The following is a 23,944-nucleotide window of genomic DNA, read 5'->3' on the forward strand; positions in this document are numbered from 1 at the left end:
TTAGGACTCAGTTGTGCAAAAGCTAATAATAAGATGTGATAAAAGAAGACTATAAGCATTTTATTCTGCTTACATCTTCAAAAAAGAAGGAGAATACAGATTTTATTGACAGTGTTAATTTGGAGGGATGGAGGGCATTTTTAATGTGCAAGGACTGCCAAAACATTTTCAATGTTGAGGACACATCTTTTTTACTATATGCTCAAACACCCTGTATCAAAAGCTATCTATCTGATCTGTTTTAAATCAGCACCTTATCACAACACAGTGGTCATGATAGTGAGGAAACTGGTAAAAAAAGGGAAGAAAAGCTTGATAATGTTGGATTCTGCAATGGTGAGAATCAGCGTCACAGAAAGCTGAATCCCAGACTCTTAGCCTTCAGGGTACCGTTAATATAATTCATTAGCATAAGAAAAATGAAGGGGCAATTCTGTCCAGCTTGAGCCAATATTTAATGAGTAAATTAGTTGATTCATTACAACTAGTTTGATTACATCATTTATGTGATGTCTCACCTAGATCTAAAATTGTTATATGATATTCAGGAAAATAATGTTTATAGGTTGTGTTTATTTGTTTAACCAAATCACATCAGGACATTAACAAGAGGTTCATCTAGGTAGTAAAAACCAATTGGTTTTAGGCCTGGATGACTGGAAATAACTTTATCCATAACGTTCCTTCAGTTATTTTAATAGGCTCACTAAAAGGAACATTAAGATGTCCTACTTTAGCAATAAAAAAGTTTATTTTACAATGTAGGTGAAGTAGATTGGGAAAGAAATAATTTAAGTAATTTTGTTCTTTATTTTGGTCTCTGCATATTTACTGGAAGCTGGCATGAGAAACAATATTGCTCTAAAAGCATTAGTCGCTGTTTTGCACTTCATTTAGAATCCTTGAATTTCTAGCAAGCCTTTCCATTTAGCCTGGGTTGCTTGTTTGTTTGATTGTTTGTTTTTTCTTCATTTTAGGTATTCAAAATAAGTCAAAAACCTTAACACAAATTCATGGTACAGCATTTAAGAGCTTGTAGTTCACTGTAATCTTCTTACATTAAAAAAAGGTCAGTCATATATATATGCAGGTTGTTCTCATCTTTTTTTTACCTTGCTGTCTTTGGAAGCAGTAGCACCACTCATTGTTAGATATCAAACTGTCCTTGTATGTGTCACAAGAATTGAAGAACGCCCTGGTGCATGGCTCATTCTTGTCAAGGTAAATGCTTCCAAGTTCTGACTGGTCCAACAACAGGTCATAGTTTGTATCAAGCCTGTTAAACATCCAGCCAAGGGAGTCTTTGCAAATTGGCAAAATGCTGGTATCAAATCCTAAGAGGCAAAAAAAATTAAACCAATAAAAATCATATAGCAGGAAAGACACAACAGCTGCTGAGCTCAGCCGCCACAAAAGAACGCTGCATCATGGAAATTGCTCCAGTGGTACATAGCTACAGAACATAAACAGTGTATGCTACTGACATACTATGTATAAATTATATGTCAGCTTCATTTTAAAAAATCATTAAATTAACCTGGTAAAAAACCTAACCCCACCATCAGTCTCAAAGCATTTAGAAATATGAGTTTTCTTGTCAAACATTATACCTATAGTACACACATTATATACAGTAATAAAAGACCAACAATGATTTCCTGGAAAATAATTCTGTTGAGGAATTTTAGTGACCCTATAAATCAGCAGAGTGAAACTTAAGTGGTTTGCAATGTTTACAGAATTAAGATGAGAATAAATTCCAGGTAACTTCTTGTAGTCCATCTTCTTCTTCCTGTAACATATATTCTATGGAATTCTACGAAAAAGGAACACAATACTCGGCCTCAGCAATATCTTGAAAGTTGCAAAGATGTACTTTATGTCTTGGAGAAGGCCATGGAAAAGACAACTGCTAAGAGCAGCCGGTATCAGACCCACTAATAGAGCTTGCATCTTGCTAAACTGTTGTTTGGAAAAGGGGCCATCAGGAACAGGCTGAGTTAATTATTCCTGTAGCCAGAGCTCTGACCTCATGTTTATTTTCCCTGCATCAGCTGTAAAGTATATGCAGACTTGCACGTGGACAGGGATGGGAAATTCAGAAACTGCCAGGCCTCGTGCCTATTTAGAAGATGTGACTTGCATTTGATACACGCACACACTTTTTTTCCTGTTCATGTGCTGTGGGTCGTACCACAGGCTTATGGTGCACGTGGCCAGGCAGTAGAGTATACATCCTAATACAGAATGAGATTTAGTACTATTAAATACTATTCGTCTAAAAACTTTTAAGGTAAAACTGAGCACTGAAAAATCAGATTGGTGAATGGCTATAGAAAAGCTGATGTGAGAGTACACAGGAATTCCCAGTTTCTACTGCTGCTAAAATCAAGCCTGCCTGTCTTAGTTGCTGTTCTGAAAACAATAAAGAAATCTGAAAAGTGTTTCTATACTGCTAAAACAGGTCAATTTGGACAAGTCAGTAATCAAATTTAGAAATCAGTAGATATTCCGTTAGATATATATGTATGTGGAAAAGACCATGATATGGTAGAACAACCATTTTGGAAAGGAAAAGAAGAAAACTGGTAGCACCAAGTCGGACAACCATGTAAACTCCCCTTCCCCAGAAATCCTAAATTAACTATGACTTTTTGTCAGGGCTGTCTCACTTTTTCTTGCTCCCTCTTGATACTTTGAATTCATTATTATTTCTGCTTGACAGAAAGAAAAGAAAAAAGCAAAACCATACATAATCCATTTGATATTTATGATATTTTTGATGTGTTTAACACAATTTAAAAACACAGACAAGCATTCAACCAACAGACTCTCTCTTCCTTCCTCTCCAACCCGTGACAAAATTTCAAGATAAAGCAACTTATTTTTTTGTGGATTTGGAAAATCAGAGAGACAGGACCCAATGAATGAATAAGAATATATAGTGGATGTGCTATTCAACTTTATCTGTAAAAGATATCAAAATTATTTAAAAGGCATTTCCAATTTGAAAAAATTCTGGAAGATTCCTCCACCTTAAAACATTTTGTCTAAGGATGAATGTTCAGTATAACATTGTTTACCTCTAAGGCTCTGATCCTGAAGGCCTCTTAGCACTTCCCAGATATTTCTCTTTTCTCTGTTAGTCCTGCTTTTAGCTAGAGAACCTCCTCAAGACCTTGGATTCTGAAGGGGTTGATGGGAAACATACTGTTTCCTATCCTGCCTTTGTGTACCTGCGTGAAGGGAGGAATTATTTTCGTGTTCACAAAATTTTTATGAATTTCGCATTCTGGCCAGCTCACCAAACCAAACCCAAGTTGCAGAAGAAGAGCAACCATGAGGATACAGATTTTAATGAATAAGATGCCAGCTAGAAGGTAATATAAGATAAAAGCCACTTTAAAAGTGTATTCAGGAGTGGATCTTGTGGCCCAAATTAGATAATTGTAGATAATACAACTACATGTGGAATTTCAAGCATTGGTTTATTGAAAGAGGCATCACTTTCAAGCTTCGGACAAAGTATGTTTAAATTAGCATTTGTGGTCGATGCTGGAAAAGCTCACATCATGAAGTACTTTCTATTTTAGGACACCAAAAGCTAGTGTTATGTATTTAATAGACTACTAAGGAAAAGGGGAAAATCTCAAACTCCTGCTTATTTTATTTCTCTCAGTGAGTTTCAAATTTTACTCTAAAAAGAAATAAATTTATCTGAAGAATAGTGAAAGAACACTTAACAGTTCAAAGATTTTATGAATCACCAAATTAAGGTTGGAATGATATTATATACATGCAGAAGATTGTATCCCTATTTTTTCCTTCATTCTCTTAACTAGCATTAGCCTGTGAACTGAGTTCATCCTCTATTCCCATTCCTCAACTTTTTCTCACTTCTTTCTAAACAGATTTTAGATTTTTTAAAAAGTGCGTCTAATAGTGATTTCCCACTGTATTCTTATCTATTAGATTTGTCATAGTTAAAGACAGAGCTTAAAATTAAAACATTTGCACTGCAGTCAGCACTATCATTAAAAAACAGATTATTTTATTACAAATTACTGGTATCAAGAGTAAAGCACCAGAAAAATGTCATTATATTCTAATATTTTCCATAAATCCAGATAAAGTTCAAAGTAACTACAGTTAAACATTCAAATATAGAATTTGAAGTCTGATATTTATGATATACACTTCCTAGTAAACAGGAATATAATATAACTGGGACATTAGAAATAATAAAACTACTTCTAACAAAAGCATTTCATATAAGAAATTTCTTTTGTTATTTCCAAGGCTGAAAAATAAAGTTTACATATATTAAAGTTGTCATAACCTATCTATTAACTAGAATAATACAATGGTTTGGGTTGGAAGGGACCTTAAAGATCACCTAGTTCCAACCCCCCTGCCATGGGCAGGGACACCTCCCACTAGACCAGGTTGCTCAAAGCCCCATCCAGCCTGGCCTTGAACACTTCCAAGGATGGGGCATCCACAGCTTCTCTGGGCAACCTGTTCCAGTGCCTCACCACCCTCACAGGAAAGAATTTCTTCTGAATATCTAGTCTAAATCTACCCTCTTGCAGTTTAAAACCATTATCCCTTGTTCTGTCTCCCTGAAAAAGAGTCCCTCCCCATCTTTCCTGTAGGCCCCCTTGAAGTACTGGAAGGATGCTATAAGGTCTCCCCAGAGCCTTCTCTTCTCCAGGCTGAACAACCCCAACTCTCTCAGCCTGTCTTCACAGGAGAGGTGCTCCAGCCCTCTGGTTATCTTTGTGGCCCTCCTCTGGCCTTGCTCCAACAGATCCATGTCCTTCTTATGTTGGGGGCCCCAGAGCTGGATGCAGTACTCTGGGGTGGGTCTCACGAGAGCGGACTAGAGGGGCAGAATCACCTCCCTTGACCTGCTGGCCATGCTTCTTCTGATGCAGCCCAGGATAGAGTTGCCTTTCTGGGCTGCAAGCACACATTATTGGGTCGTGTTGAGCTTCTCACCAACCAATATCCCCAAGTCCTTCTCCTCAGGGCTGCTCTCAATCCATTCTCCTCCCAGCCTGTATTTGTGCTTGCGATTGCCCCAACCCATGTGCGGGACCTTGCACTTGGCCTTGTTGAACTTCATGAGGTTTGCACGAGTCCACCTCTCAAGCCTGTCCAGGTCCCTCTGGATGGCATACTTTGCCTCCAGTGTGTCAATTACACCACACATCTTGCTGAGGGTCTATTCAATCCCACTGTCTGTGTCACCAACAAAGATGTTGAACGGCGCCGGTCCTAATACCAGCCCCTGAGGAATGCCGCTTGTCACTGGTCTTCACTTGGACACTGAGCCATTGATCGCAACTCTTTAAGTGCGACCTTTCTTATCCACCAAGCGGTCCATCCATCCAACCCTTAGAGATCAGGGTGTCGTGCAGGGCAGTGTCAAATGCTTTGCACAAGTCCAGGTAGATGACATCGCTTGCCCTTCCCTTATCCACCAATGCTGGAATGCCGCCATAGAAGGCCACCAAATTCGTCAGTATCTATTTGCCCTTAGTGAAGCCATGTTGGCTATTACCCATCAGCTCCTTATTTTCCATGTGCCTTAGTATAGTTTCCAGGAGAATCTGCTCCATGATCTTGCTGGGCACAGAGGTAAGACTGATCTGCCTGTAGTTCCCCAAGTCTTCTTTTTCTCCTTTTTTGAAAACGGGGGTTACACTTCCTCTCTTTCAGTCAGCAGGAACTTCACTGGACTGGCACAACTTCTCAAATAGTGGCTTCGCAACTTCATCCACCAGTTCCCTCAGGACCACAGATGCATCTCATCAGGTCCTATGCATTTGTGCACTTTCAGGTTCCTCAGATGGTCTCAAACCTAGTCTTCTCCTACAGTGGGCAGTTCTTCATTCTGTCAGTCCCTGCCTTTGCCTTCTGTGACATGGGTGGGGTGGCTAGAGCACTTGCCGGTGAAGACTGAGGCAAAAAAGTCGTTGACTACCTCAGCCTTGTCCGTGTCCCAGGTGACCAGGTCTCCCGTTTCCTTCCGGAGAACCCCCACATTTCCCCTAGTCTTCCTTTTATCACTGACATACCTGTAAGAACCTTTTCTTGACGTCCTTGATGTCCCTGAATAGATTTAATCCTAACAGGGCTTTAGCTTTCCTAACCTGACCCCTGGGTGCTCGGATAATTTCTCTGTATTCCTCCAAGGCTACCTGTACTTACTTCCACCCTCTGTAGGCCTCCTTTTTCTGTTTGAGTTGGTCTAAGAGCTCCTCGTATGTCCAAATAGCATCATAAACTGGAGAAAAAGCACTGTGGGTGATAGGGTCTAGCTTTCTTCTAAATAACTGTTTGATGTAATAGTTTCAAAAACTAATTGTGCTTTACCTTGGAAGTAATTTATGTTTCTTTTTTTCAGAATTTGCTTCTGAAGGAGTTTGTATTTTTATTTACAGTCTGGATGTATTTGTTGTTGTTTTTACTATTTTTTAATTCTTTCTCTTCTCTGGTATTTACAATTTTAGTATTTTAAATAGAGAAAATCATATCTCATCTTAGTTTTCATTTGTCTGGTTTCACCAAGCCAAACTCTCTCACGACCATCAGGCACTGCAGTATACTGTAGAAATGTCTCAAATCTAGGTCAAATATTAGTTTAGGTGAAATAAGTAAAAAAAAAATTTCAGAGGTAAGCCAGGCACATGTTGACAGAGACAGAAGCAGCTTTCTTTGATCTAAAATGGAGCAGTCCACCTCCTCCAGAACTGCTACACCACAGAAAGTTCATCACCTCAGTTCCATGTCCACATTACAAATGCTTAAGAGATTATTGTGGTAAAGTAAAATTTTTGGTTCAATTTTAAAGAACCTTTAAGGAATGGTCCAACCTTAAGGTTATCAGATGTCCTTTCTCTCTGCAATGACTTTCTTCGTCTACTATAATATTGATAAAATAATACAGGTGTCACTCTTAAAGGTGATATACTTGAGAAAAAGAGTCAGGAAAACACTTAAGTACAGGCCTAGAGTTTAACATCTGCTAGCACGGTTTGACACGAGGGGGTCAGCTGATACAGAACTAAGGATCACAAAATCACTGGGTGACCTAGAACTAGGAAATAAATCGCCCAAACCACAGATTACATATATTATCACTTTGAGCACCAACCGGAATGCTGTTCTTACACATTTTCACAGTTGTGACACAAAACAAAAAGCAGAAACTAAAGGAGAAAAATTAGTATAGTTGAATGATAGCATTTATTCTTGATGATTAAGTACCAGGATATTATACTGAGGAGAGCAAAAATTGCTGCTCAGATGTCTAAATTACAAAAGAAGATTTTATCTTTCTCTCATTTTAACCACTTATTTGAAGTCTATTTCCATATACCATAATTAAATGAGCTTTTATGCAGCTATTTCTGAACATTGTCTAGAAAAATGTGAAGTACCAGCTTAAGCTCTTTTCCTCAGCCAAAACAATCCCAAGGGAAATATTATTGAGAAATACACCCTTCCTCCATGGCTTACACACTAGCATTCAAAACATTTCCTCAAAAGGAACCAACAGAAATGCTCCAGTGTTTCTGATTATTTCTCAGGGGAGAGTTTCAACTCTTAGTAAATATAATCTGCTTTTCAAGGTAAAACTATTGTTTGCCTGCTTATTAAGCTCATAAGTAATAAATCCTTGTGTACATTGAGGATGATAGCTTGTGACGTTATGTGGAAAGCTAAACAGCATGCATACATATGGCTCACATACTGCATTATATATACGTTGTTTATCTAATATGCTAAGAGAAGTAAACTGCGTGATTCTTTCCAATACCAGTACACCATCCAGTACAATAAAAGACACTGACAAATCACACATGTGAATAAACACTCATTCACTCTGCCAGAGTCCTGACCGCCACCTAGACCACGGCTTTTACTTGTTCAGTGTGCAAGCTGCATAGCAAGAAAATTTTCACTTGTGATGGAATTGTCTAATATTTTGGCTATCAGAAAATCTTCAGTTAACAACATCTCACAGCTAAGGCCTACTGCGCACAAGCTGGGAACAAGTTTTCCTTCCTAAATATCAGGACAGACCTGCGTCAGAAGGCCTAAACTAAAGAGGGGACCAAGCAGACATGAATGCTTTCTGTCATACTTGTTCACGTAAGTGCCGATCCAGGTGAGACTCATGTGACTCCATACTAGCCCAAGAAGGAGACAGCATTAGGCATAATGCTCTCTGTCACCTGTCTAAAGCTGTAATACATTCCTGCTCACTATGATTACACAGAGAGGAGCAGAGTCTGGGTTAGGGCAAGACACGAAGAAGGTGCTAAAAGTCTTATGATAAACCTAGGGTAACTCACTCCCATTTTACAACCAAAAGTACAAGGCAAAGAAATAAAGCACAGCTGTGAAGTCCCTCAAACACCTGTGAAAGTTTGCATTCTGAAGTCTCTCCTTTTCCAGCAAGGGTTATAAAGATTTTTATGTGGAGATGGGGGGGGGGGGGGGCGGGGGAGAATCAAGATGAATCCTATTGCTACCAGTTTGCTAATAGACTGGCAGTTCAGATGAAATATATTCTGTGGGGCACCATTTTATTAATAGGAGTGACTGTTAAGGAAAAGTAGATGATACCTGAGCAGGGAGAAATACAATAAAATGCTACAATAAACATCTATATATGCTTCATTGTGTATAGGATAATTCTGTACAAAAGACTGAGTCAAAACAAACTTCAGTTAACAATACTAATTTAGTTCATTCAAAGTCTTAATTTTAAGTAAAGATGGATTAATTAAAAATTCCTGCTCAGAGTTATTTTTAGGCTGGATTTCTTTGTCTAGACTCTTGCTTTAAGGATGCCCAGGCTTATACTAACCTGACACATGCAGAAAGACATTAGAAGAACCTTTTCTTTATGGCAAACTAGAACTATGGTTCAGGTTGCCAGCCTGTACAACTTTGCAGTACAGCTTACAGGACATTTTCTGAGATAATCTAAGTAGCTAAAATCTCAGGCAGTCATCATTTTCAAGACATCAAAAGTTTTTTTTTATCTTTTATAAGTATACAATGACTGTATGGCAGCATACTGACACGAACAAGCAAAAACTTATTGTTCTGCTTACGAGTTCTGTCTGTCTGGGGTTTCCAAATATGCTCCAGCAATGAAGATCAAGTAAATTTAATTTACTTCTGCATAATGTCAGCTGTGTCTCTTCATCGATAAGGAACTTAGGGTAGTCATAATGAAGTAAAATCCTCTGAGTAAAGATTGGAAATTGTTAGTTTTATTTACACTGTTCTAAACAAAATTGGTCTTTCCTGCTGCAAGTTTGTAAGGGTATTTGGCAGTTTTAGTGTAATAATATCTCACTATGCTAGTTCTAGACAAGCCAATTATAAGTAATTTTCTTTCAGACTCCTTGTATTTTTCTGTTATTTTCAAAATTATTAGTGTATTAGACTCCAAATAATCATATTATTCCTAAGCCATAAGAAGATTCTCTATTACCTTTGGCCTCTGGTCTTTTATCTTCTAACATGACAAGGTATACAAGTATTTTTCAGAAATAGACAGCCTGTTAGCAGAAATATTTGTGGGACTACAGTATTTTTTGTGCTTTGCATTTGATGCCTCAATTCCCTAGAGTTCTATCACACAAAATTAATACAGGAATAGAAGAAATATTTTAAAAGACTTTAAACAAGTACGTAAAATCTCACTTAATTTTTCAACTTTTTATTTCCCTACCCACAAAGGAATAATAATGGAGGCATTATTGTAGTATGTAAAATATAGTTTTACCCTTTGTGTCCTCTATTTAGACCAGAAATGGCCTGAGGACAAGATTTAAGTGTTTAGATAGCATTTATAGTAATGATGCTTCTAGATATATGCAATCTGAATACATCTGGATGCAAAAGGGATTTTGGAAATAAAACCCTATTAATTATTTGAAAAATTGTAGTCCGTGCTACTAATAAGATTCAGCTTTGGGAAAAAAATAAGTGTCAGTTAAACAAAATTATGTAACTCCTGTAAAAACACAACGCAGACACCTTACATTTTTAACTTGTTATCAGCATATTGATGGCTCTAGCAGAAAAACTTAAACACTACCGTTTGGTTTATTTAGAAATAATATTAATGATTTTATGGATCAGTGTGGACTATTTAATAGCTGGAACAACTCTGAAAAGCACGAGCAAGGCACTATAAACTTGCACCACATCTACCTTGGTCAGAAGGACTGTGCCCAAGCCTTTTAATAAATCCCATCCCAATTGCCACCAGAGAGACTGAAATATGAAAAATCCTAAATGCAAACAGACAGCCGAAAAGGATGTTACAAATTGCTTTTTTAAACACAGAATAGTTTTTCAGCGAGGAAGGAATTCTGTGACATGAATAAAGAACAGCCCAGGGGGAAAGGGTGCCAAAACAGATTTTTAACTCCCCAAGGGTAATGAAGAACTCCAGGGATGTGCTAGAATAATTGGGACTCTGAAAGGGGAAGTTGCAGTCAGGTAGCTTTTTGTTGTAGCTGTTGTTCTGTACAGATCACTAAGTCTCATGTGTAAGTATAAGGTCATTATACATGAATAAGAAGTTCTTTGCAAGACTTATTTGTAGGTGTAGCTCTCAGACACCCCCAAACCAGGGGCTGGACTCCCTGGTATACTTAAAAATTAATATGTCTGATGTCTTAGACCTACTATGACTTTGGAGATCAACTTTGAGGGATTTCATTAAGGGCAATACTCGAGAGCTTAGCTATTGAAGAAGTTTTAAGAATTTCTTAATGGTATTAGAAAGGACATTATCATGATGAATGGTTACCATTATTTTTGTTTCTTTCTGTGTTTACAAGGACATAGCGACCTAACATTTTCTTCTAAAACACAGACATGTTAATTTCTTGTAAGACGCAGTATCATTTGCTGCCTCAAATGAGAAATTTTGAAGTTCAGAAATGTATACACCAGAAAAAACATATAGTTGCATTAATGAAACCAGTTTTTAAATAATTTTTGCATCCTCGAACCCACAAATGAAAGAAAACTACTACTGTTCGTATATTCATTCGATCACTTTCTGCCTACAGATGGACTGCCTTTTTGCAGTAGCCTGTCAAATTAATTCAATCAAGTAAATACTGGCTATTTAAAAAATCATGCAAATATTGCACAAATAGGATCTTTTATATTTAAAAGCAATTTTTTTTCCACAATTAGATATATGCAATTTGAGTAACTGACCACAGTACTAAAACACTAGATTCTACTGTTCAAATGTTTTTGTGAAACACTGTGGGTTTTGTCAAACAAGTCTTTTTTAAAGAGAAAAAGAAAAGAAGAAAAGATAGGAAAAACCTACTTACTTTTTTCTACAATTTGATTTGCTTTGTTTGAGTAAAAAGAAAATAAACATGCCAAAGCCTATCATCAAACTTCCATGTTTACATCCTGGAGGGTGGAATGACTGGATGGTGGAATGGACGGATGACTGGAGGGTGGCTAATGTGACGCCCATCTACCAGAAGGGTCAGAAGGAGGATGCGGGGAACTACAGGCCTGGCAGCCTGACCTTGGTATCAGGAAAGATCACGGAGAGGATCATCTTGAGTGGGCTCTCACGGCAAGTGCAGGGCAGCCAAGGGGTCAGGGCCAGCCAGCATGGGTTCAGGAAAGGGAGGTCCTGCTTAACCAACCTGATCTCTTTCTATGACCGTGTGACCTGCCTTCTGGATGTGGGGAAGGCTGTGGACGTTGTCTATCTGGACTTTGGTAAGGCCTTTGACACCGTCCCCCATAGCATTCTCCTGCAGAAGCTGGCGAATCATGGCATAGACAAGTGTACTCGTCACTGGGTAAAAAACTGGCTGGATGGCCATGCGCAGAGAGTTGTGATTAATGGGGTGAAATCTTCTTGGCGGTCGGTCACCAGTGGTGTCCCTCAGGGCTCAGTTTTGGGGCCAGTTTTGTTTAATATCTTTATCAATGATCTGGATGAGGGGATTGTGTGCACCCTCACTAAGTTTGCAGATAACACCAAACTAGGTGGGTGAGTTGATCTGCTTGAGGGTAGGAAGGCTCTACAGAGGGACCTGGACAGGCTGGATCGATGGGCCAAGGCCAACTGTATGAGGTTTAATAAGGCCAAATGCTGGGTCCTGCATTTTGGTCACAACAACCCCAAGCAACGCTTGGGGAAGAGTGGCTGGAAAGCTGCCCGGCAGAAAAGGACCTGGGGGTGCTGGTGGATGGCCAGCTTAACAGGAGCCAGCAGTGTGCCCAGGTGGCCAAGAAGGCCAACAGCATTCTGGCTTGTATCAGGAATAGCATGGCCAGCAGGAGCAGGGAAGTGATCGTGCCTCTGTACTCGGCACTGGTGAGGCCTCACCTCAAGTACTGTGTTCAGTTCTGGGCCCCTCTGTACAAGAGGGACACAGAAGTGCTGGAGCGTGTCCAGAGGAGAGCTACCAGGCTGGTGAGGGGTCTGGAGACCAAGTCATATGAGGAGAGGCTGAAGGAGCTGGGCATGTTTAGCTTGGAGAAGAGGAGGCTGAAGGGGGACCTCATGGCCCTCTGCAACTACCTGAAAGGAGGCTGGAGAGAGGTGGGTGTTGGCCTCTTCTCCCAAGTGAATAATGACAGGACCAGAGGAAATGGTCTGAAGCTGCGGCAGGGGAGGTTTACGTTAGATATTAGGAAGAATTACTTTACTGAAAGAGTGGTCAGGCACTGGAACAGCCTGCCCAGGGAGGTGGTTGAGTCACCATCCCTGGAGGTATTTAAGAAACGTCTAGATGTGGCACTTCAGGGCATGCTCTAGTGGCAGAGTTTGTAGGGGTTTTTTTGTGTGTGTATGGTTGGACTCGATGATCTCCTTTCCAATCTTTTTTCCTCCTTTCATCCTTTCCAACCACGAAGATTCTATGATTCTATGATCCCAGCGTTCCTACAATAAACAGCAAATTTTTCAATATTCTTGTAACAACACTACCTCTATTTTAAGGTTGATGAGGTATAACTCTCTGAAACAGAAAATCTAATTTTAAACCAGCCTAGTAATCGATTAATATTTTGTACAACATTCTAGCTGTTTAGGATTAATTTCTGGTACCATGTTACAAATGTAAGTCAAACATTATTGACAGCACCATGTTCCCAGGGAATTTAAAGTCGGTAGTACAGTGAAAACAGATTTTTCCACACACATTATATTTCATTACCTGCTGATGAAAGAGAGCCCTGAAAAAACTGTTCTTAGCCTTCCAAATCAACTCTTGATTCTGTCTTTAAAGAAACCGGTAGGGTAGGATCCAGTCTAACTTGTGACTAAAATTTCAGATACCTCCTGAAGTACATGAGAATTCTTTATACCATTAAAGGAGAGAACTTCATGACTTTGAAGGCTTCTAAAAGGAAATTCTGAAAACTGGGCCAGAAACCCATTTTTCCCCCCTCAATTGGAACAATTGTGTTTGTAGAGAAGACCCTCATCTGAAGGCAAATACCTATCTCTATCTGCCTTAGATTCCTTTACTAGCTCAGGTTAGGTGGGAAAGATCCCACGGGCCCTAAAACTTTGGAGGAAGCTAATCAGAATGGGTCCATAACATTTTCTGCAGAAGTGCTCTTCATGCTCACAGACCTCAGAGACCAAAGTGCTTCATGCAATTGAACAATCTGTACTAAAAATACCCATATATCTCACAACTGCTTTGGTCTATGTAATCTAAGCAGATGGTTATTATCTTTTGCATTGTACATGACGCACCAAAACATGAACATTTCGGATGTACTAGATGTAAAATCAACTTTAGGTAGACACCACGCAATCTCACCAGTGTTGCTAATGTCATAGTAACCATTGTGACCACAGTAACCATAGTGACCATCGAAGTTCAAAACCAAACCAATCAATTTGGATCACATAACATATTTCTAGGCCAAAAAATTAACAATGTCTAAAAAAAATCTGCAAACAAACAAGTGATAAAATAAACGTGAGTATAATATATCCATGTCTACATCACGATACAAATACCTGTCTCATATATAGATACTACGTCTTACACATGCCACCTGTGTGCTTAAAGAAAAAAGGCCAAAGAAAATGTCTGAGGAAAAAAATCTCACACTCTCAAGAACTTTGTGCTTGCACTACACATTTCAATGTATTCAAAGTATTAATTATGAACTTTACATTCCTGTATTACATTGAACCCAATTACTTGAAACACATTTATGTATGCTGTAGTAGGTAATAGCCGTACAGCTGCTTCTTTTAGCATTGCGCAAATTTCTTTTTGAACTTTTATTGTATTATCAGGCTTCTAAACAACTGCACTGCGTTTTTTACCTTACCTATTCAGTGTGGTACCCTCAACAAAGTTAGTATTCAGCAAGAAACAGGACCCTACGCAATGTTTCAGCTGACCTTTAACTGAGTGATGTGCTAACACTAGCTATGTTATTGGATACATTTTGTTTATTACTATAAAATAAATGCTTATTTAAGAGCTGCAAGCTTTGTATTTCTGTTAGTTTCATTACTGAAGCAGATCACATGCCAGTTATGTGCATCAATCAGAATGTAAATTGGAAAGATATGTTTTAAATGTGGTTTTTTCAATATCATCTTACCTCAGAAATATTTTTTTCTCCATGTTCAGAGAAGTATTCCCAGAAAACACAGAATCATCTTTAATTCCTTGTTTTACAAAATTATTTGTATTTCCTTAGCATGAAAAATCACACAAAGAAATGACATTTCCAATTACATGAAATAAATGGATGTCTTGAAAAAAGACGAAGTAATGCTAGAAATTGCAATCAAACAAAAGCTTAAAAAAAAAATCCCAAATACTGAGAAAGTTAATCATGAAGGAACTAAGATATGCAGTCAGTGGTGGCCAAGTTCTGTAAAACATACTCTGGAGGAATTCATAGTTTGCTCTTAGTATTAATGAAAGGTAGACTTTTATGGCTTATGAAATCTAATTTGACTCTCCTTCACAGTAGGACATCACTCTTGGAACTATTATTGCACACTTCAATTGCTATTTTAAATAAGCCCTTTGATAATTACATTTTAAAACTTTACTACTTTCCACAACAAAAAACCTATTTAAGTATTTGAGGGGGTTAAAAAAAATTATGCTCCCTACTGTTTCCACTTCATTAGTACTCCTGAGTCTTTTCCAAATTGAAGTATATTCTTGAAAATTCCTTTTTACTTACAAGCTTTTTTTCGGTGTGTTTTTCTGTACCAGTACCTACAGTGGCATCAACTAGCAACAATGGACCTCACATAATCACAGCTCCTGCACATTATTTCTTAGGGCCAGACATTCAGCAACTCACTTTTCCCTATGGAAAAGTTGCTCAAAACCCCTACTTGTTTATTCTGTTTTGTCTCCTTATACAGCGGTATAGGAGTATCAAGTTATATCAAACAGACAATTTGATAGCGTTCACAACCGAAAGCACTATGAATGGTAGCTGTCATACATTCTTACAAACAAGAGTCCTGCCAAATAATGTTGAAAGTTTAAAGTGAACATCTTATATCAGTACTAAACCATAAATAATAAAATAACTTGGGAAAGCACAAAGTTATGGCTTCATACACATGCCTATTTAAAGCACATGAGAACAAATGCGCAACGGAACTACAAAACTCCAGAAAAGTATCAAAGAGAACATCAAGTAAGACAAGTAGAAATCTCTTACTGGTTCTTTCCGGCCTTTGAACAATCCTGGTCTTCTTATTCTGAAATCCACTTTCATGAAGTGCCTTAAACCAGTCTCTCAATCTGTTTGCAACCTCCCTGAATTCCAGGTCACTGCACACTGAAAAAGAAAACGCAGAGCTGTTCAATGTTTTTCTCCTGGATGCTAAGTAGAACTTTTCAAACTATGTTAAAAAAAAAGTAAAACACATAAAATAATGTAAACATATATGTTCCACAGCTTTCTTTAATTCATAAAATTCAGTTTTGTTACTTAGGTATGCCTTCAAGACCCAACTAACGTCCTCAGAAATAAATGCCTGATGTATAAAGCAATTATGAAATTACATATATCTAGACACATTTGCAAACTATTGTAAACTACTAGAAACCGTTCTAGCACAGATCTTACTGTAGATGAGGCTTTATGGCAGAGACACCCATGACAGTCTTTTGGAGTTTCATTTCTATGTTCATTAAGGCATCAGTAACAAAATCCCCACCAGAACAGGGCAGAGACGTGATTTAGGCAAATAATGCAGGAACGTTCAATTACTTTTCTATACTGAAGCATGAAAAGAGGAAATACAGTTAACAGATAAAGTGCTTCAAGAGTGTTCTGAAAGCTTATTTGATTGAATGTAGTTTTACAAGCCAACATTTGTGAGTACCTAACTGCAAACAGGCAACTGTACAGACACTTGGTGATGGAAAGGATGACTTCTTTGACCAGAAAGAGTAAAGGTAGAAAAAGCATGCAAGACCAAAGACAGCATCCGTAGCACCGAGAACAGCAGATCAGTAGCAGACTGGCTGAAGTGCTGTACGGTACTGGCAGTTACTACTGAAGCCAGCACCAGAAACAGATGACAGAGATGGGCAGTGAGGAGACCTATTCAACTTCACTATTAAGCTACTGAAGACGACTAAGAAAAAGTGTGCTTGGAGCAACCAGGTATCTCTTCCAGAACTCTGTTTTCCCATTTGATGTGTTTGAGAGAAGCTGGGAGAAGACAAGAGAAATAACAGGATCTGGAAGATGACAAAAGCAGGAAAGACACTGGGGGTATGCCTCCCTAGGTAACAAAATACCTTCCACTGTCCTTGTCAGCAGTTATCACTTCCAAATCAAGATTGTTTTCCAGGTCTACCAGTATCTGACTAAACTACAATCTGAAGAGCTCATACATAAGTTAGCAGAGCTTCACTGTGATGCTCTTGAAAATAAATCTCCAGTTCAGCTTACTTGTCCTTTATTATGTAGCAATCCATAATACTCGGTGACATAGGCTTCAGCGTGCTTTATTAAATTGAACACTGTGAAACACCTACTTGTATTCTAAAGTAAGATTGAAACATGTCTTTATTTCAACAACTATCAATGCCTGTACAATAGCAGGCATCTAAGCATTTTTTTATTCATTCTTTGCTGAAGTCTCCCTTGAGACTCTGATTCTCTCCATGAAAGAATTATGTGCAATCTATATAAACATTTGCATATATTATGAACTGACATTTTTATAAAACTTTTTGCGCTTTTCTCTTGTGTAATGGAACAAATTTTCTTATAATTCGATAGGGAAGCAGGGAAAACATTTTTATGATATATGGGCATGTATGTTCAAAAATGTCATATCAAAACAAATAAATGAAAATCCTCTCCTGCATCAAGACTACACATCATAATTCAAACTTGTGGGATTTCCACGTTTGCTACAATGACACCTTCCTTTACCAATCCTTGCACCAGCGGAGAGGTCAGCATAAAGAATCAGGTATTAACTTGGGACACCCTGTTCCTCTTTAATTTCCCCTCCCATTACAGGTGAAATAGAATAATACCGTTCCCTTCTCTAACTACCCTCCCTTGGTTTAAGAGAAAGACTTTTAGAATTGAATGGAGCACAGCACAACCATTAAGGGTACCTGACCTGCCACCTAACCTCTTCCACTTATCTACCCTGCACAATATTGTACAATACCATCACCAGTCCCAGAAATAACATAGCTACATTAATGTGGTGCACTGACCTAGCTATTTTCATCTACTTCTAACTTCTCTATATGCAGTGCTACTCCGATTAACCTCTGATGCTTAGGTGACCTGCTCAGAGTCAGCATATAAGCTCATTTTAGAGGCACAGACTCACACATACATCCATATATATGTATGTGTGTGTATATATATATATATACACACATACACACACAAAAGGGAGAGCATGAGGAAGTGCCAGCTACAAGTAAAAGCTTAGCTTGAATAACATTAACAGAAAGATGCGTGTGGCAGCTGCGTGATGGAGAAGCAGCCAAATAGATGCACTGAAGCTAAATATCTCCTAAGCTCATTAACACGTGAAAACTAAGCACTAAGAAAAGGAGCACTAAGAAAATAGCCTCTTTGGCTATTAGGTATAAGAATAAAACAGAGCTTGCTGTTTCAGCATCTAGTACTAACCACTGTCATGCACAATATGACATAAAATGATATTTTCTGTGTTCCTGTGAATTGCATTCCTTTCAAAATGGAAGGTACATATAGCACATTTTGGGCATCAGATACATGCCATATCAGACCTCAGTTGGCATTCTTCCAACTTCAACTTCTTATAACCCTTTTCCCAAACTTTGCTTGACAGTTTAAATTATGGTTTTTATCTCAAAACAAAGAATGAGAAAATTGTAAATTTTTGGTTCATTTAAATGATTTTGATAACTTTATCATGGGAATGGATCACCTTCAAAAATCAAGGCAATGCAAAACAAAGCAATTAAATGGTCATTTGCCTATTTTACACCCCATAGCTACTCAAGTGCTGAAGTCAGCTCTCAAGCATTGTAGGTAATTACATTTACTGTATTATTAATTGAAATGCACAGTGAATTTTTGGTTCACATCATTTCTAATGTGTCAAGTAAAAGCAGATGTCCTCTACATGCGAAATATACATGAGAGATGCAGCAGAACTACACTAATCCACATACTCAATAATTTACATGGACAAACTGTTCTTAGCAAGGATTTAAAGCATGGGTTTATAACAACGTCTCATATTTCAATATTGGAGTATCACAGTTTTTTATCAAAGAACATTTAGTACATTAACTAGCATCTCATAAAAAGATTTAAATGTTACTGTCTTATTTAAGAAGCATAAAGCAAGCAGAGTTGATCAAAAGTTAGAGAGACCTACCTACATTTTTTCATAGGTTTTTAGTTAATAAATTCATTTATGAAAACACACATACTTAGAGGATAGCCAGCAGTGACTTCATTGTGCCTGAGTCACTACAGACATGTAACTTTTTGGTCACAAAATATGAGTATAGACTAATTGCTCACCCAGTCAGTCCAGCAAAAAAGAATACTGCATATATAGAAGTAATGCTAAAAAGTGCACATATATCAGTGCCCATGAACATATATGATTAAAATTGCTGGAAAATAACAGAATTTCTTAGGTAAATCAAAGAATAAAAATGGTAGTGCTTAGATATCAGTGTCATTTGTTATCAGGTCTTTGAGCATTTCTATATCAAATTAGTACATGAATTCCATATTACTTCTTAATATAACGTTATACTATTATGGAATTTTTCCTCCCTTTTTGTTTCATAATAAAGTCACATTTCTGTACTGTGGCCAAAATGACTAAGGCAATATTTGTACATTGTGAGTAAACTGAGGGCCTCAGACTAGAGAAAGAATCTCATTTAACGTTCCATGTATTGAGTCAGCCACACTGAAGATTCTTATAGTGTGGGTTATTAAAAAAGTATAAAATCCTTTCTAACATTTTCCACAGGTTAAAGATATGATTTTGAATGTCAAATAACTTCAACTATATGGAAGTTTTTTCTAAAAGAACTTACCATGCTTCAGATTTTTCTAACATGTAAAAACGAAAGGAGTAGCAAAATAACCTTTAAAATAGTAAAATAAACAATTCGGTTCCCATTGACACAGAAACTTATCAATAAGTTTTGCTCAACTTTCCAAGAACATTCAGATGAACACAGAACACATGTAAAAGAGTTCAGTCTAAAATTAGCTTTCAGAAAGTCATAAGAAGTGGAGAACAATATTCAGACATTATGACAGTTAAAAACACAACTGTTTTTTTCAGAGGAGCTGTGCTGCACAACGTAACTCAGTTATACTTAAGTAAAATCTTTAAGTTACAAAAAGAAATCAGGTATATTTACTGAAAATGGCTACATTTAGCTTTGTTTCTGATCTGTACCGTCTCAGTACAGTACCTGCCCCAGCACTCCACCTTAATTCACACGGATTGATGTGAATAAACCTTGTATTCTGTAACAGAGAGGATCAGCCTAACAATCCTTTCACTAGAACGCTATTTGCCATTGAAACGTGCTTGCTCAGGGTTATGCTAAATGATGAAAAATTACATTAATTAATGGGCTGATGCATTCTAGAATATGTTTAGGGACTTTTCGTCCCAGTGATCAGCCTCTAAAGATACATGCTGCTGAAATTATTGTATGCATTGGTCTGTACTGATTTAAAATAGGTCAAGATGAGGTAATTCAGATCTATTCAGACTATTATTTCACCTGATAGACTGGGAGATGAATCTTTAATGGTGAAAGACAGACAGTAAAGGTTGTAGAAGGTTAGACAGTAATCAAAAAATGCATATTAAATCACATAAATGCATTCAGGAACTGCCAAGAAGTACTTCTGGTTTTGTCTAATGCCAATGCAAGGCATTCCTGCTACTACAATCAATTCTAGTAGCCATTAAGAGAATTAGTATGGGGTAAAATGAAATCACTAGCTCAAAGGTTACTCCAGTCTCCTGTCATTTGAAGTAATAAAAACCGACTGTATTTTAAAACCAACATATACGGCTATGCAAAAAATGAAGGAATTTGAAAACTTGCAGGTACCCAATCCAGAAACCTCTTTATAATAAATATTATTTAAATGCTAGGTGGAACCAACTGTTCAATTTGTTTTCACATACAGTAAATGTTACAATTTATGTTGGCATTTGAATATAATTTACTGATTGGAAGTAGAATATTTGAAAATGCTAATCAGTATGTGTTCTTTCAGTGCCTTTCAACTCAAGCTAATTGATGAAGAAGTAAAAATAGTGCTACTGAAAGCTATAAAGACATGCAGAACATATTTTGGAACTAGCATAATGGATTAAATTCCCTAACATATTTAAACCAGTCTTAGCTTTCTCATATAACAAAATACAAGTTATTTGAACAGTGTATACTTTTTATACAAACACACAGAGACATACACAAAATTATCTGTAGTTTAACAGGTGTAAATCATTACCATATTGACATAATAAACACACTGACATACTGTTGTATTAAGGAGTAGCTTTTGTTAAGTGAAGGGTCAAAAAAGACATTTAGAAAACAAAAGCAGCAATCAACACACCCCAAACTATGTAGCATCATTCACAGTAATATATGGGACCATAAGGCTGTAGACAGAACCTGTATCTCTGTTTACTTTGGGAAGAGATACTTTCACCTACTTTTTTAGCAGAGCTCAGTTCAATATTCAATCCTAAAAGCAGAAGGCCCGACAATTGTGAAGGAAGCTATATAAACCTAAAGAAATTATTAGCACACAGGTTAACAGAAATTTAAGTGTAGAACTCTCCCACTGGTCTGTCTTCTTTTATGCCCTGCAGCCAGAATATTCCTAAAAGACTTTATCTAACATAACATAATATGACACTTCCATTCCCGAATCCACTAATAGCCAGTTAGCCTGAAAACTATGATTTACTGATGATATGGCCAGTGGGATTAAGTTGTAGGAGAAAGATTAAGGCTTTGTTTCAGAGTGAGAGATGAAGTACCTTGCCCTGCCAGAAGGCACACTTCCGAGACACAATGTGGTACTCCACTATCGCACAATGTGGTTGTGCCACACAACTCTGTCACGTGTTTCAAGATACACGCTCCCTACAAGCAGAACTGCAGAAGATCATCCCCAGCACGTACAATCTACTGCAACTGGGCAGAACTATATTCAGAAGTTTGTGCATATAATAAAATAACCGAGAAGTAAATATACGGAGATCATATGGACAATTTGAAGAACAGGGTACACATCAGCCACCTCCTACAGCAAACTAGGAATTACTCCATGTGAGATGGGTAACTCAACAATCAGTGTGTGCTAAAACAAGACTTCTGATCATCCCAACTTTTTCTATGTGTTGGAATCACTGCATATGATCACAGAATAATTTATGTTGGAAGGGAACTCCAGAAGCCATTTGGTCTTACCTTGTGCTAAAAGCAGGTCTAATTACATTAGGTCGCTCAGCACAGTGTCCAGTCATTCGTGTCCTGTGATCATCATGCTATTCATATGAAGGTTCCTCACTATATGAAGGACTACCCCTCTTTAAATAAACAATAAATAAACAATATACTACTCTCTCGTAATTCTGTACTGTTTTCCCTGAAAAATACAAGAGCGTTTTCTCACACTATAACTTGAGGATTGCATCCATCTGTCCAGGACTGCTAGACAGCCAGAAACCTGGTTACAGCAGCAATTCTGACTCAGCTGTGAGGAGGATTATTTAGAGCAGTCCACAGCTGATGCTTATACAGTCTGATGCCCTTTCAACGCATTACCTACTCGAGATGCGCTGATTAACTGCACATCCAGTATGGGCATATAAATGTATTTCTTTTCCAGAGCGCCCTGTGTGAAAATACCGTAACCCTAATAGAATTGCCATTAGAATTCAGCACTGCCTTTAGAGTCAGTATCTGTTAAAGTAAACTGGAACATTACATATATAGTGTACCTACCTAGTGTCAGTACTCTGCAACGATGCCATTCTGCATAGGTTTATGAATTCAGCCCTGAGGAACTGATTGCTTGAACTAAAAATTCCTGCCTCCAGACTAAGGGCTAGTTCCCATTTGGCTAACTCTAAATTTAGTCTAAGAACACCAGAACTCAAGTTGTATGCAAATGGCCTTGCAATTCCTGCAATATACGGCAGCATTTCTAGCTCTGTATCACCTCTGTCACAAAAAGGAAGAATAACATATGGCAAAAAGAAATGTGGTTGCAAAGCCCAATAAATTTGGCAGGAGGACAAAAAGCCCTTCAAACTTGTAACTCAAGGATGGGATAGTCATTTCAGTCATCTTTTTACAGTCCCATCTGTATAATCAGAACTTTTTTTAAAAAAAAAAGGCTGTAAATTTAAAAACTTCATATGTGTATTTCTATTTTTATAAGCTCATGAAGTTTATTTAGCCATCTGTTACCTCTAGGGCCAATGATTTTAGGAAGATACCTTGAAATTAACAAATAAAAGCATTCTGATTTCCTTACTATTTAACTAAACATAATGAATTTTCTACTTCAGTTAGTCTATGTTACGAGATAATTAATATAAATGCTGCAGATACCATATCAGGGAACTGCAGCTGCTTATTCTTACTGCCTCAAATTAATGTTCCATACAGACATTCTGCTCATGATTAATGTTTCATAAAATTTAAAATGATTTCAATTAAATTACATTTTCATAAAATAAATCTGATATTTGTGTCCTCACAGTTTTAAAGACTTCACATTTAAATAGAATGAACATTTCTGAGTGCAGGAAAAATAGTAGTAAGCAAAACATACACAATTTATGTGCTAAGATAGTATTTTCAACTTTAAATATGTAAACTTACTAAAACACTGTAATTAAATAAGACAACAGCAATTCTTTAATCTCTGAGAAGTATCACAGACCTAATGTGGAATTTGTTAATTTATTTTCTGGAGGACAGTCAAAATATATGGCTTCCTTTGCTAACTGCTGATAACCTTTAGTGTTGGTTACCATTTCTCATCATGCTCTGCTATTAATTTCTAAGGATGAAAATGATGTTATTAATCCATAAATTGCATGCTTATGAAGCTAGATAGTCATCAAAAAAGTTAGATAGTAAGGAGATACTCCACTGTAAAATGCAGTATTACAAGATCTTTTCATTCCCAAATATTTTCATATATTCAATTGAATCCAGTATTTCACATAATATCAAATAGGGACAGAATAGCAATTTTGTCAGTGGCAAAAGCTTTCCAGCCAACCATACCCCAAAAGGTGAGTTAGTTTTCTGAATTCAGTTTCAAGGATTCCTGAAAGCATTACACAGATCTGGTACAA

At 37.4% G+C, this 23,944-nt stretch overlaps 1 protein-coding gene across 1 annotated transcript in view; it reads right to left on the reverse strand.

Moving 5' to 3' along the window:
- The window catches only part of SPOCK3 (SPARC (osteonectin), cwcv and kazal like domains proteoglycan 3), a 217,119-nt gene that overhangs the window by 9,423 nt on the left and 183,752 nt on the right, over window positions 1-23,944 (reverse strand). Inside the window, exons 7-8 of the mRNA XM_074589830.1 lie at window positions 15,751-15,870; window positions 1,113-1,334 (exon numbers count right to left, since the gene is read on the reverse strand). Coding sequence (XP_074445931.1) covers window positions 1,113-1,334; window positions 15,751-15,870 — 342 coding nt within the window. The remainder of the gene's footprint in view (window positions 1-1,112; window positions 1,335-15,750; window positions 15,871-23,944) is intronic.

This window comes from Larus michahellis, chromosome 5 (assembly GCF_964199755.1).
Source record: "Larus michahellis chromosome 5, bLarMic1.1, whole genome shotgun sequence".
Taxonomy (NCBI): domain Eukaryota; kingdom Metazoa; phylum Chordata; class Aves; order Charadriiformes; family Laridae; genus Larus; species Larus michahellis.